The sequence below is a fragment of the Mugil cephalus genome, chromosome 5 (assembly GCF_022458985.1).
Source record: "Mugil cephalus isolate CIBA_MC_2020 chromosome 5, CIBA_Mcephalus_1.1, whole genome shotgun sequence".
Taxonomy (NCBI): Eukaryota; Metazoa; Chordata; class Actinopteri; order Mugiliformes; family Mugilidae; genus Mugil; species Mugil cephalus.
Genome location: NC_061774.1, coordinates 7,303,881 through 7,317,190, shown reverse-complemented (window position 1 = coordinate 7,317,190; position 13,310 = coordinate 7,303,881). Strand labels below are relative to the sequence as shown.

Below are 13,310 nucleotides of genomic sequence, written 5' to 3'. Positions count from 1 at the left end.
CCAATTGGGAGGAAAGAGAAGCACGCTGAGAAAACCCACAAAGGCACAGGCGGGGAGATGCAAACGCAGGTTTGAACCGTCCTGCTACGAGGCCACAATGCTAACCACTGCTCCTCCATTTTGTTTTGAAACTCCAGACAACCTATCAGACTATCAGTGGCTTGCAGGTGATTGATCGGATTCATTTCATTAACTCAGTATTTTTTCAAAAAGTAGTCACCAACTATAATTTGCTTTATTCGTTAAAGGTTTTTCATAGACTTCGTTATGATCATGCTAGAATATGTAAAGCGGCACCGTCACCTCAGCCGTTTATGTTCTCCCGCTACCCTTGCCAGTCTCTGAACCTTCAATGATGCCACATGTCACAGATGAAGAGCGAGCTTAGAGGGTTCAGCGTCAGGCAGCGAGGATGATATATGACGCTGCAGCATGTGTCAAGGAGACTGAAAGCTACGCCGCCACGTGCGACCACACACCTCCAACTCATTGCCGTTGTGAAGGTGAGGTTTTCTACACTTGTTTCAGCTCCCTGCCAAATGCAAAGCCCATCTGCTGCTTCGGTAATCAAAGACGGCAATGACACCTATCAGCACTGTCACAGCCCATATACTAGGGCAATGACATGTGCTATGGCACATTCTCAAATGCGAACACATACAGTCACATGCATCCACACTCTTTTATGTATCATCCTTATGTTCGTGCCACATGACCTCAATATTTTGCCCCATCAACTCATTCATCGGGCTTCTGTTCATGGAATCAGTACTGCAGCAGTGTAAAGGAACTCATTTCAAACACAACCATCCCAGTCTGCATACAGATGGGAGTGGGAACGGTGTGGACAAAGAAAAATGGAGGAGTAAGTGTTGCAAGAAGGGTGACTACACTAAAACAAAGATGAATAACATCATTAATTAAACTTAAGAACACTCAGGTTCTCTTCAATTTAATTCAGTCCAAAAGGATTGGATTAGAGCTAGGACACAATCTATTATCTATTCAGTCTATCTATTCACAATCTACCTATCCCATTCGTTGAAAGAAGATAATAATTCATGACCTAATGGGGTTAATACACGTAATTAGTGCTTGTAAAATAGAGTCCATTTCTGTATCTACTTACAGAGATTCTGTGCAGTCTTGGGATCCAAGATGCGCAGCTCTTTTGCCTTTTTCTTGAATTGTGGCATTTTGTCGTCAGTCTCGTCCTTGAAGTCTTTTTTCACTGCAAGAAAAAAGAACAATTTGTAAATTAGAAACAATGCAACAAGAATTTACCATTTAATCAAAATGTTGATGACGACCGCTTTAAGCACGGTATAGAAGCAAGACATTGTTTTTCCCACAACAAAGCAAAACACGACGGTGTCCTGTGACGTCCGGTAACAGAATGCTGCTAGTGGGGGGCATTTGGGTCCAAAGGTTTCCCGGCAGAACACTAAATTGTCATAATGTGGTCGATGTTATTCACTTCTCCTGTCAGTGGTTATAATGTTATGCCTGATCAGTATTACAATGCTGTACATCCATGTATGTTGTGAGTAAGATGGCAACAGACAGTGCTTCGGTTCGGTATCACTGTGTCCTAAACAACATGTTACATTGAATTCCATTAAATAAGTCAATAACTGAAACTTTGCACCTGCTAACTGAAACGTAACGTCAATGCAATATCGATGCGATATCATCGTCTGCAGTGTCAGAGAAAAGACTTGCGGACAACTTCCCAATCTTCACTTGTTTGCATGAGCCAACACTTCTGTCGTTGTGACAGTGGATAGATGGTTGATAAGCACCGCTCCTTCCCTCAGGCCCTGCCTGTCAACTTCCTAGAGCCAAGGAGATAATTGTGTTACCCCCCGCAAATCCCAGAAAATGCCATTAAGTCCGCGACTGAACACAATAGACAAATTGGTCCAAGAACGAAGAGACCTTTGTTTTCATAATGGAGACATTATTGAGTCTGCACACTGGGGGGAAACGTCACATTTCAGCACGTATTTCTCTTTATTTACGCGGCAATAAAATCGCGTTGTCTAAAAAAACACGGCTATGTGCAGACTAAAAGGTCACCATTGTTAAAATGGAATTACAGTATTGAGGAGAGAGTTCATTTTTTAAGTTCAATAAAGAAGCAGCGATATGAGAAAGAAGATTACTTCGACCCTTCCCTTTCCCCCTGATGGTGCGCGAGAGGCAGCACACTTTGTTGCTAATCATCACAACTGCTCGGTTGGAGCCCAAGGTGGGAGTCTCAGAGGAAAGCTAGAACAAACAGTCTGGTCCCTTAGTGCTGCCTTGCATATTTGAAGAAAGAATCAAAGAGGCAACATCTCCTGGGCAGCTGGAAGAAGTTACGCTGAAGGCAGCTGCCTAACTGCAGTGCTGGCTGTCAACATGCAACATCAGGGGTGTAGTTGTTTACTGTATTAAGTAGAGGTAAAATGGTGTAAGTGTGTATTAGTGCTACAGACATTATGGTTTGATTTTCCATCACAACATTGAGATATTCCCTTAGGAGCCAACGGGAGTGAGCACACGAAAATTCATATTCATAGGGACACACTATGCACTGCAACCAATGAACTTTTTTGTTTTGGCTAAATGAAGCAACGTGGTGAGGAACTTTTTAAGACCCACTTTAAAAATGACACAACCTTTGGCTCAGCACCTTTGATCAGGGTGAGTTGGACTCTTAAACTTTTACTTTCACGTACAACTTCAATCTCTCTCAGGATCTTAACAACAACAAAAAAACTCAAAAAAAAAAAGCATTCTTGGATCAATAAAAAGGTGTTAAAAGGAACAGAAAACCAAAAAGTATGTTTTTTGGCAAATAGATTTGCCAACATTTGCCGACATCTACGACGTCAGTGTTTGTCTGCTGTCAAAAAACGAAATAAATAAACAGAACAGGACAAAATACAAGCCTTATTTTCAGGGTTAGGCTTTCTGATGCCTTTCATTTTACAAGACTGGCAAATATATGGATTTCCACATTTCAGTGTCAGCAGTTCCTCTGAACCCACCAAATAAGACAGACGTAAAATAAATGTTAATCACCTCATAAATAAATCCAATGACAACAACATTACACCTACAATATCCTGGCTCGCATACATATACTGAGTCAGAAACCACCGAGGCACGAGGAATAATGCTGGATTTCTTCTGTGGCAAGAGCCTTGCACAAAGAAACTAGAGAGCCAGCAAAAATAAAACATGAGGAAACAATGAACCCCCTCAGAGAACGGCCCACAGACAGAGAGCAAATTAAACGGAGAGGGAGAATTTTCCTGCTTTTGGTACCAAATTGTTCTCTTAAAGCTCCATTATCTGTTTTCTTTACTGCCACTCCAATCTCTCACCTTGGTACCTTCCACTCTCAGCAGGGTGCTCTGAGCTCTTTGGTCAGTGCCTGAGCTGTATTTCCCGTTGCCCTCGGGGCCTCACACTATATCAAATTAAACACAAAAACAGTTCCTATAAAAATCGGAAACAGGCACATTTCTGTCTGATACCATCCTATATAGCTCAGAGCTCTCCCGCTGGGCACTGAGTAGTGGCATCAATAGGCTGATTTCTGCTACAGTATGCGCTGGCTGACTCAATTATGCCACATGTCGCATGTTTCCTCTGAGCTCTGCATGTGGACTGATGGGCCCTGGAGGGCTTGCACACATTCAAGCAGCTACTCCAGTCAGAGCTCCAGGTGTGTGGAGAGGATGACTATAGCCTGCGTGTCATGTAACCAGATGGTCGGCCACAACAACAGAGCAAGTTTCACGAAGGTATCCAAAACACGGAAAGTTAGATAGTTAGGAAAAACGCCACCCTCCGCATGGCGTCAGATTTGTGTTGAGTTAAATTTAGACGTAAGTGTGTCTTTTTCTTCACAAAGATGAAACTTCAGGATTACGTGTTCATCTAGTCGCTTTTCTGCCAAGGAAGCTTAACCTGTCCAACACTGTAGGTCCGTAACAGCTGATCAAAGTCCTTGCCAACATTTAAACGTGTTTTACTAGTTGCCCAGTGGCTAAAACGTAATACTGTGACAACAATGCCATCCCTGGTGCTCGCGAGTTATATTTGTACATGGAATCTCTCAAGCAATCATGCAGTGAAGAGCCATTTGTGACGGGAACAATGTGGGATGGTTTTTGGCAGCTCACTGGTTTCCTTGAATCTACTGTGTACAAAGGAGCTCCATTACACAGATGCATTACTTGTGTGTCAGGCTTTCAGATGAAAACACAGTGATAACAAAATCTTAATTACAAACTAATAGAAGCGGCGCGCCCATTCACTAATAGTAGTTGGGTGGAATTGTGTGCGGGGTTGGGATGGGGATGCGTTTTGAATCCAGACAGACTCCGTCCATGAAACACTGGGAAAAAACAGGTCGTACCATGACCAATGCCTCCTGTGCTTTGCACCCCGGTGTATTTTGCAGGGCTTGGCTTTCTCAGAGCTGATTCTCAGGCCAGATGGTCCACAAAGGGAAACAAAGGGGTCAGCGATATGAACTATGCAAGTTTGAGGGGGAAGCCGCAGAAGTGAATTCAAAATAGTCTTTGAGATTGATCCGTTGTGAGATGAAGCCCTTTGACAAACATGTAGAGAAGGAGGATTTTTTTCAAATCATGACTGAAGGAAACATCAAAAAGTCAAACCACATGAAGGAATACTCTGGTGAGTGTAACAGTTACACGTTACATTAACTGAAGCCTGGCCCGTGCCAAAGGGAGTCACCAGAGTGATAGAGGTGTCAATAAAAAGCAATACATGAATGTTTGAGCAAAACACAGATTTGGCATGTTAAGGGCGACTTGGCATCCATACTCTTCTGTGTGGGTCTTCTCTGTGGGCCTTGGACTGAGGTATACCCATGGGAAGCTCTATGATAACAAGAGTTCTCCAACACTTGGACATGCAGTCTGTTTGCTGGCCCAGAATCACTATCCTGGTTGCCTTCCATGTGATATCTCCCTCAAGACATCCACAAAACCCAGGGCATTACAAAGCTAAACACTACCACATGTTCACTTGCGGACACAGACCATCCGGCTGAGCCCCGCCACTAGACACCAGAAAATGAGCAGGCCTTGAAAAGAAATAACAGAAAAGTGCAGATGACAGGTCTTCAACAAACATATTTAAAGGCAAAGGAACACAGAGTGGAACAGACAATGTGGAGTCTGGTCCTCTCCGAGGCAATTTATTCCTTCAAATGTGCAATCTGCCTGCAAACATGTGCCCCGTCCTCCATCTCAGGGACTCACACTGAGGATTGAGCTACTGGAGAGCTGCCAGCTTGTCTAAAGGAGATGGAGGAGTCAGTGGCCTCAGACGCAGAAATACCAATTCTACAGAAGTGGTGCACACACACACACACACACCATACACAAATGCACCAAGTGACCAGTGAATTACCTTTGAAGTTCAGCAAATATATTGAGAAAAATATAACTGAAGAGAAAAGAGAAAGTATTGAATGGTGAAACCCAGCAATAACTAATTTCTCCCGTTTACTAAGGCTAAACAAAGGTCTCATTCTCAGCCCCTCAATCTGCTGTGTGGATACATACCTCTGTCTACTCCTCCCACTGTCTTGGATCTTAAAAGCATGCTCCCACTCAGAAAAAGACAACCCCTGCCCCCCTTTTTGACTCAGACTTCAAATCTTTTATCTTTTGTTTTCTTTTTCTTTTTTTTTTTTTTACTTTACTTTTACAGCTCTACAGTCTTGCACTGCTAAACCAGAACACAAACATTCTACAATCTAAGAGCTATTAACTCTGACTGGACATACATTTTCATACATGTTTTTTTGTCATAATAAATAGAAACCTCTCTGTGACATGAATTCAAATCTCTCCAAGCAACAAGAGCAGAGCCCAACTGCAGGTTTTTTTTTTCCCTCTTTGCCAGTTTTAACCTTGAAACAGCACAAGTGCTGGAGTTGATTTTTTTTTTTTTTTTTTTTTTTTTTTTTTTAAAGAAATACTCCTCAGCTCAAGGTGAACAACAAGAATGAAGCTGCGGTTTGGGGGAGAGGGAGCTGGAGCTCTCAACCATGCAATCATCATTATGCTTAATGATAACAAGGAGTGGGGGAAGTGGCTGATAATGATAATGATGATGGAAACTGTGGATAGTGTATTAAGTGTTGGTGTGAGCGCATTTGTGTATCAAAACACACGTCTACACTACGAAACCAGTTCTGACAATGCACGTATTTTAAACTAGTCCTCGCACAGTTATACGTCCTCATGTCTAAAAGCATCTGGATCTTGTTATTGGAGATCATATAATACAACTGTGTGTGAATAAGAAGCAGGATAAGTCCTGCAGAGTCACACTCTGACCTGTGGCCAGTAATGTTTTCAGTATGCAGGGAGAGGCTCAGCCCACGGTGGAAGGTACACAGCTGGGCCTGGAGCAGAGCCCAGTAAGAAAAACACCTCCTCCTCTAATTGAGACAACACAGATCTCCCTTAGTGACCTCCCAGTTTCTATTCCAAGAGGAAAGAAGGGGGGGAGAAACTCCTGCAAATGATTAATGTTTCCTTTGAAAATGGTACGATTGTTTGAAAGGTTCGGAGTCAGAGGTGTAATTTTATGGGTTATGTACATGACATGTCATTACGATGATGTCTCAGATCCAAAGAAATGTAGTGTTGATGAGACAGATTTTATGATAGTTAACAGATTAGCAGCAATGGCACATTTTTCTTTTGCTCTGTCATAGAGCAGAACTGCTCCAAACAAGCAGTAAAGTGAACTTAAAAGAATGATAAGTTGATAAGCAAACAAGAAAAAAAAATTACTTTGAGCACTGCCAATGACCAGGGGCTTGACACATTCTTTTAACAAGTATATTTAATCTGCCCACATCTACACATGCCTGTTGTTCCCTCTCTACAGAGGCAGGGAGTGTGGGAAGGCTCCAACTCTGCCTCTTAAATTGGTCATGGAGACATGGTCCTGGGGGCAGCGATTGGATTGAGCTTGACAGCCAATCAGTTCAAGGAAACCATTCTCCGGTTGTGCCAGGGCAGCTCGACGTGACCCAATGCGCTTGAGCGCTGGTGGGAACGCAGGAGCTGATGGTCCAGTCGGCTGCACCTGCTGTCCGCTAAGACCCCATCGTGCAAGCCAACCTTAAGCAATTCAGGAAACAATGCCGAGGCTGGGTTTGTGTCGCTAGGAGGGAATGAGGAACAGAGATGTGAGGCCAAGGCTGTTCCTTGGGCAGCTGGCGGGATTACTCATGTCCCTGTGGTCCCTATTACCTCTCCCAGTACCATGCTACACAGAACGAAGCCCAGAGAGGGACTCCCAAGTAAAGAGGCCGGAACAGTTGGAGATTTTAAGATGAGCACCTGTAACGCTGGTGACCTCTGTAGGAGACGAGGAAGATGTCCGTGGGTTGTATCATCGAGGGTTACGCGAGAGTGTCGACCCTCCTGCGCCTTCATCTGTCCGGCCAAGTTTAGCGCTTTAAACTTGGAGCAGCAGAAGCGAAATGGAACCGGTACTTTTAACAACTCGTAACGTGTCATATTAAGAACGCTGCACTCATTTATGTACAGAAGTAGAAAACAAACTATTTAAGAAGTTGCCCCCAAAATAATCTTGAACAAAGCGGAATGGCTAGCTGTCATTTTCTTTCCAAGAAATCATGGATCAGTGGCTCCTGTGAGGAGATGGAATTATGAAATCCCAGCAGGCCTACTTCTCACAATGTTGAAATATTCCTTTAAATCTTGTGACAATGACTAACAGTGCTTTTTAACTTTCAACAGTTTTCTTCAACACAGAGTTAAAATAGGGCAAAACAAGCTGTGGATGTCATTTGTACTGTCATCCACAGGAAGAAAAAAAAATCTGCTCGGTTTTGTGTGTGCAGTGACTGTCCTACTTTTGAGTGTATTCGACAGGGTTGCATTTTGTACATTTGTCAGCTGACAGAATATAATCTGTCCCTTTTTATATAGCACTCGTCTTCTGTTCCCTTTCTCTCTCCTGCTCAAGTACCCCAGTTTTCCCTTCCTTATGTTGCTTGTTCATTTCAGCATGAAACCAGGATGTTCAATAAAGAAGAAGAAAATGCCTTAATTTAATTTAAATTCTGGTTTAGACCTTTAAGCACTATAATTTTCACTGCACTTCTCTGCGCATTTGCATGGATGATTTTATTCTACTAATTCCCAGATCGAAACCTCACTGCAGTAAAGTTTGGCAAAAGTTTACAACTTTCACCTGTTATACACACCAGTAGACAATACACTTAGAGTTGGATGAATCAAACGTGCAGGTGTGTCTTAACAAAAAAGGTAAGAAGAGCGGTGTTTGAAAGGTTGTCAAACCAGGAAAAGACCATGCTTATGTTTTATTTTTAAGAAATGTGCTCAAGTATTATCTCTTCTTCTTGTGAAGGTTAACCGATAGGTTGATCCAATTTGTCTACTGAGGCGTGAAAGGACTTAAGAAATACTTCACATTTCTTTGCTGGAAAATGTCAAGGTTTGTTGAGAGATGAGGACAAGAGGAGGGGGAAATGACTTTTTCTCTAGCTGGCAGCTTGACGTCATGCTTGTTAGCAGCAATAGGTTTATCCTTGGCAATCAACTCGGGGACAGATATATACAGCGTAAGTGTAAGTCCCCCAGTTTCATAAAAGAAAGCTCTGCGTCTGCAACTGAAACACATACACGTCCCCTTCCTTACGTGTGAACGCACCAGCATGCCACATATTTGAAAAGGATGGGATTGGCCATGCAGTGTGGTTGAAGCTCGAGAATCTTCCATCATGTAACATCCAGATGACTATTTTTCACACGGCTACAGAGAAGTATGTTCTGGTGACATGAAGGTGTCAAAGCTCTGATTAAAGATGCACCATGCAGCACTCAGGGATGGAGTTAAAGCGAGTCAAGGAGAATATAAGCGTAAAGAGAGGCACTCAGTCATGAACTGTATTTAATTCCCCAAACCACGGTAGTTGTTTAGCTGCTTACCTACTTCAGTGTTTACAAGGAGTATATCCATTCCCACTCTCCTACTCTTTTAGCTTGTGTTGCTTTTTATTCTGCATATGCTTAATGGTTGCTTTAAACCCCTCGGATTACATCACGTCGCTGTCTGCCAACACTGCACTGCAACCGCTGTGGCACAGTACCCTCGGTCAGAGAATACTGTTACACATTGTTGGGTACAGACCAACCATCATTCACTGTCATCTAATCATTTAACATGTTAATTTCTGACAGAGCAAAGGCAGGTATCTGATGCACTCCGTGTGAGGAAGAGTGGTGACCATGTGGTCAGAGACTGAAAAGAAACGATACCATTCAGAGAACTAAGGGAGAGGAAGCCTGAGAAACCTGAGATACAGTACGTCACAAACTACTCACTCACCATGTGGCCTTCTAAGCTGTCTAAGCCACTTCTTTTGTATTGAACTGATTAGAAACCATACAAAACTACAAAATCCCTTCAAAAAAACCAAAAGATTGACGAGGGCATGTCAATGGACACTTCACATGAGCAATTGAAATGTCTCTTTCTTTTAATCTTAGGTAAAGCAACAATCATGTTTTTTTTTCTTCCAAATTTGGCTTACTAGAGAGCTGCATTTGACACTACGTGCTACACAGTACAGAGCACAAATCTTATAATAATTGACCTTTGTTGGCGTCAGTGAGAGTAAAAACACTTTTGTTAGGCTTAATGACTGATAATGATGGACTCGCTTTTGTGCCTTGAGAGAAGGTAGAAATTCAGAACTCTCAAAGTTAAATTGACTTTTTGTGTGTGGCACTGGGAAGTAGCCGCGCTGCAACTGTGACCTGTGCAGCGGCTGAACTGGGTGGCATCCACGGTGTTTGGGGGCACAAACTATTTAAGCGCAGCCTACCCCTTAGCGTGTGGATTATGAATTGTTTGAGTCCTGCTGCTACCCCTTGCTGTCTGTCTGACTAGAATGGGATTATGTATTAACCTGGTGGCAGTAAAATGGATGCTGAGGCACTGATCAAGCCGCTTTAGTAGATTCCCTCGTAAAGGGAAGTCTATGAGCAAATGAGTCACCATACTAATAAAACACCATACTGCTGACCTAGAATTTAAGTACATCTTTTTAACCTACAATAACTTAAATAATGACACTGCGGTTATAAAAACAAGACAACAATTGTATTACTTGTGAGCCTCTAACCCTTTTATAAATTTGTTAAAATAAATGCGAAATATTAAGCCAGGAGTTAATGCATACTAGGAAGCAGCGGAAGCGGCGCACACACAGCAAGAGACATACAGCAATGTGATGACAAGAGACTACTGCAGTGTTCGCCTCAAGCTTCCCTCTATTCTTTCTCCAGCAAACATTGTGACGTCACAGTGACATAGGCCACGAAGGGGTCTATACGATGGTGATGAAAGAAAAAACCTTTGGCAACACCAAGTGTGTGGGTTCCAAGTTGAACTCATCTCAATGGCGCAATAGTGGCATCAAAGGCTGACCAGCAAACAAAGTTCCCCAAATGTTAACCACAAACCGCCAACTCCACCGTGCCGGTAGCGGGCTTAGAGAACCAACTGAACCCAGATGAAGCAGTGAGGGTGTTGGTGTTTTCTTTTCACAGCGGGGATGGCCAGAAGTGCTCGCTCAGTTCATATGCTAACAATATATTACATTCTATATGTGTCACAGACGTTCAGGGTGGAAAATATACAAGAAGGTTACCTAGGTAACGTCCACTAGTGACCAACTGTTCATTACAAAATGATGGGTCGACGAGCGAATTGCTTTATATGCGGATGGGGCTTAATGGTTGAAATGAAAACGGTGCTGTGACATGTGACGGGAAGATTGAGCAGGAATGTGATGAAAAAATTAAAATTAAACACACGAAAGCTGCAGAAATTCACAGTAAGCATTTTATATCTATGATGTATTCTATATTGGCGTGTCTATAAAACCCAGAATGCATTTCTGGCAAATTTACTCAAGACTGGGCAAAAGCATAAAGGTAATTTTATGAGCATAGCATAGCATAGCCTCCACTAGGTCACTGAAGCTCTTATAACTGTACAAAGGCATGCGGTGGAGCATCTATTTTACAGAAGTTTCCCGGTGCATTGATCAAAAGCAAACAGGCATGCTTCTGCTGCTTTAAGCCTTTTAGTAGGTACACAAGATGAAGGGAAACTGCATGAGGGAAAATACATGTCCAACGGCGTGAGATGATCTATGGAATGTGTCTTCTCTCTAGTTTATTTGGCACGGTCAGGCTGCTCCAACACAATCTCTAATCTCACACGCACACCAGCCTCGATCTTGACACAAGCCTATCCGAATCCTTGCTACAACTCTGTGATGGACTGAGAGAGCCTCTACAAACAAACACATGCACCATGAGTGCCATTCCACATGAGATTAGACACATAAATGCACATAAATAGACTGGAGTGCAGAGGAAAAACAAAGATCGATGTGAATTCACAAAGTGTTCCACCTCAAAGTGCAGTTTCTTCCTTAATAGCCATTAGCCACAGAAAAACACAGGTTGTCCTGGCACCAGATGTTTATCTCCAGCCAAGTGTCAGTTGTCAGGCGGATTTTATGGATGTTGCAATTTCCCTCTGACATATTAAAGCGTGAGAGCACACATGTTAAAGAAAAAAAAAAACTGTTGAATCCTGCCAAGACATATCGTGGAGGAGAAAAAAACAAATTCATAATGCCACCTTTTCAGCTGCCAAGAAGACAGAACTGGGTTGCAATACAAGAAAAGGTGGGCAGAATACATTTATATAGACGATGCACTCTTATACGCACAATCTGCTTATTCGGTGTGGTGCACCTTTTAAATGCTTGATATACTGTACCCAACATGGAAGCAGAAGTCAGCGCACAGCAAAAATAACAGCAACAAAAACAACGAAAACACGCTGGGATCATGAGAGAGCACGGCATCAAACTTTCCCCACACAAGCACATCACTGTCAAGAGAAAGCTGACGGACCATTCCGCAAACTGTGCTCTAGAGTACTCCACTGTGTTCTGCTATCTCTCAATAAATTATATTTCTGCATTTGATATGCTTTCAAGATCCATACTGTCATTACAGCTCTAAAAGGCAGGGTTTGTAGTGCTCTGACATGTAAGTACATCACTTAAGCAATTTGGTTCTCTCAATGGTTATTGCTGTCATTCTCTTAAGCACCAGTCTCTGAACTGATGGGCTCCACCTGAGAAATCTGTCCATGTAAATCAACACGTACTATAGCAAAAATAAGCACTATATGGAGTACTTCAATGCACCGAGCTGCGTGAGAGGCACTGACATTATAGCGTGCTCTCTGCCATGATACGTTCATGTAAAGGCCAATGTGGAAAACCTTGACAGAATTTAGAGACATTTCTGAAGTCAAACACACAAAAGAACAAAAAAACTCTTTTTAGAACTTGAAAGAGCCACTGAGCCACAATCATGTGAAACATAAGAGTATCATGATTACATTCTTGCTCCTTCCTCCCTCTTCTCCTTCCAACCATATCTTCACTTGATTCACACTGATCCGTGCAGCAGTGCTGAGAACGGAGAGAACGAGAGCTTCGCAGAACCAGCAGCACAGGATAAGCCTCCTATTGGAGGAGGTGGCTGTAAGGGGAAGGAATCATCTTGAAAGGGCTATGCAGCAGTCTGCTGGTGGCAATTCGCAAAATGTGTAATGCTGGATTGTCCGTTTACAGTATATGTCTACGTACGTACATGTAAGTACTGTATATGACAAGGGGTGTGTTCATATGTGTTGTTTTAATTTCTAGATATAATATATCTGTGCTGAGAATATAGCAAATTAGCAACGGCGTTTCTTTAGCTTTTTTTATTCATAGATTTTCCAATGGCAACATTTATGTTTTTTGGGTTTGTTTACTGGACCTCATTTAAAACAAAATGAAAACCTAACTAAGAAATGGAATGGATATAAAATCTATCGCTGCTTCATTTTAGGATGGATCCAGTGAAGTACCAACTCCGCCGTGCGCTCAGTCTCAGACGTTTAGAATTCCATCTCCTTCAAGAAAACTTCAAACAAGAACACACAGAAAATGAATCTGCAACACTTCCAAGTTGCACATGCATTTCAGGGCCCAGATAATTGCACTGCAGCCTATTTCAGACAACCAGGTGGCAGCGTGTGTTTTTGAGACTTACGACTCCCAATACCACCCACAATCAGCACCGTCCTCCAGGACTTCAAACACACCCTCTGTTCTCCAAACCCTCCAG

General features: G+C 42.6%; 1 protein-coding gene across 7 annotated transcripts in view; it reads right to left on the bottom strand.

Annotated features, from left to right (window-relative positions):
- diaph2 (diaphanous-related formin 2) overlaps window positions 1–13,310 on the bottom strand; it is a 344,356-nt gene that overhangs the window by 153,051 nt on the left and 177,995 nt on the right. For all 7 annotated transcript variants that reach the window (XM_047584557.1, XM_047584556.1, XM_047584558.1 and 4 more), the window contains one exon: window positions 1,130–1,231. In XM_047584557.1, coding sequence (XP_047440513.1) covers window positions 1,130–1,231 — 102 coding nt within the window. The remainder of the gene's footprint in view (window positions 1–1,129; window positions 1,232–13,310) is intronic.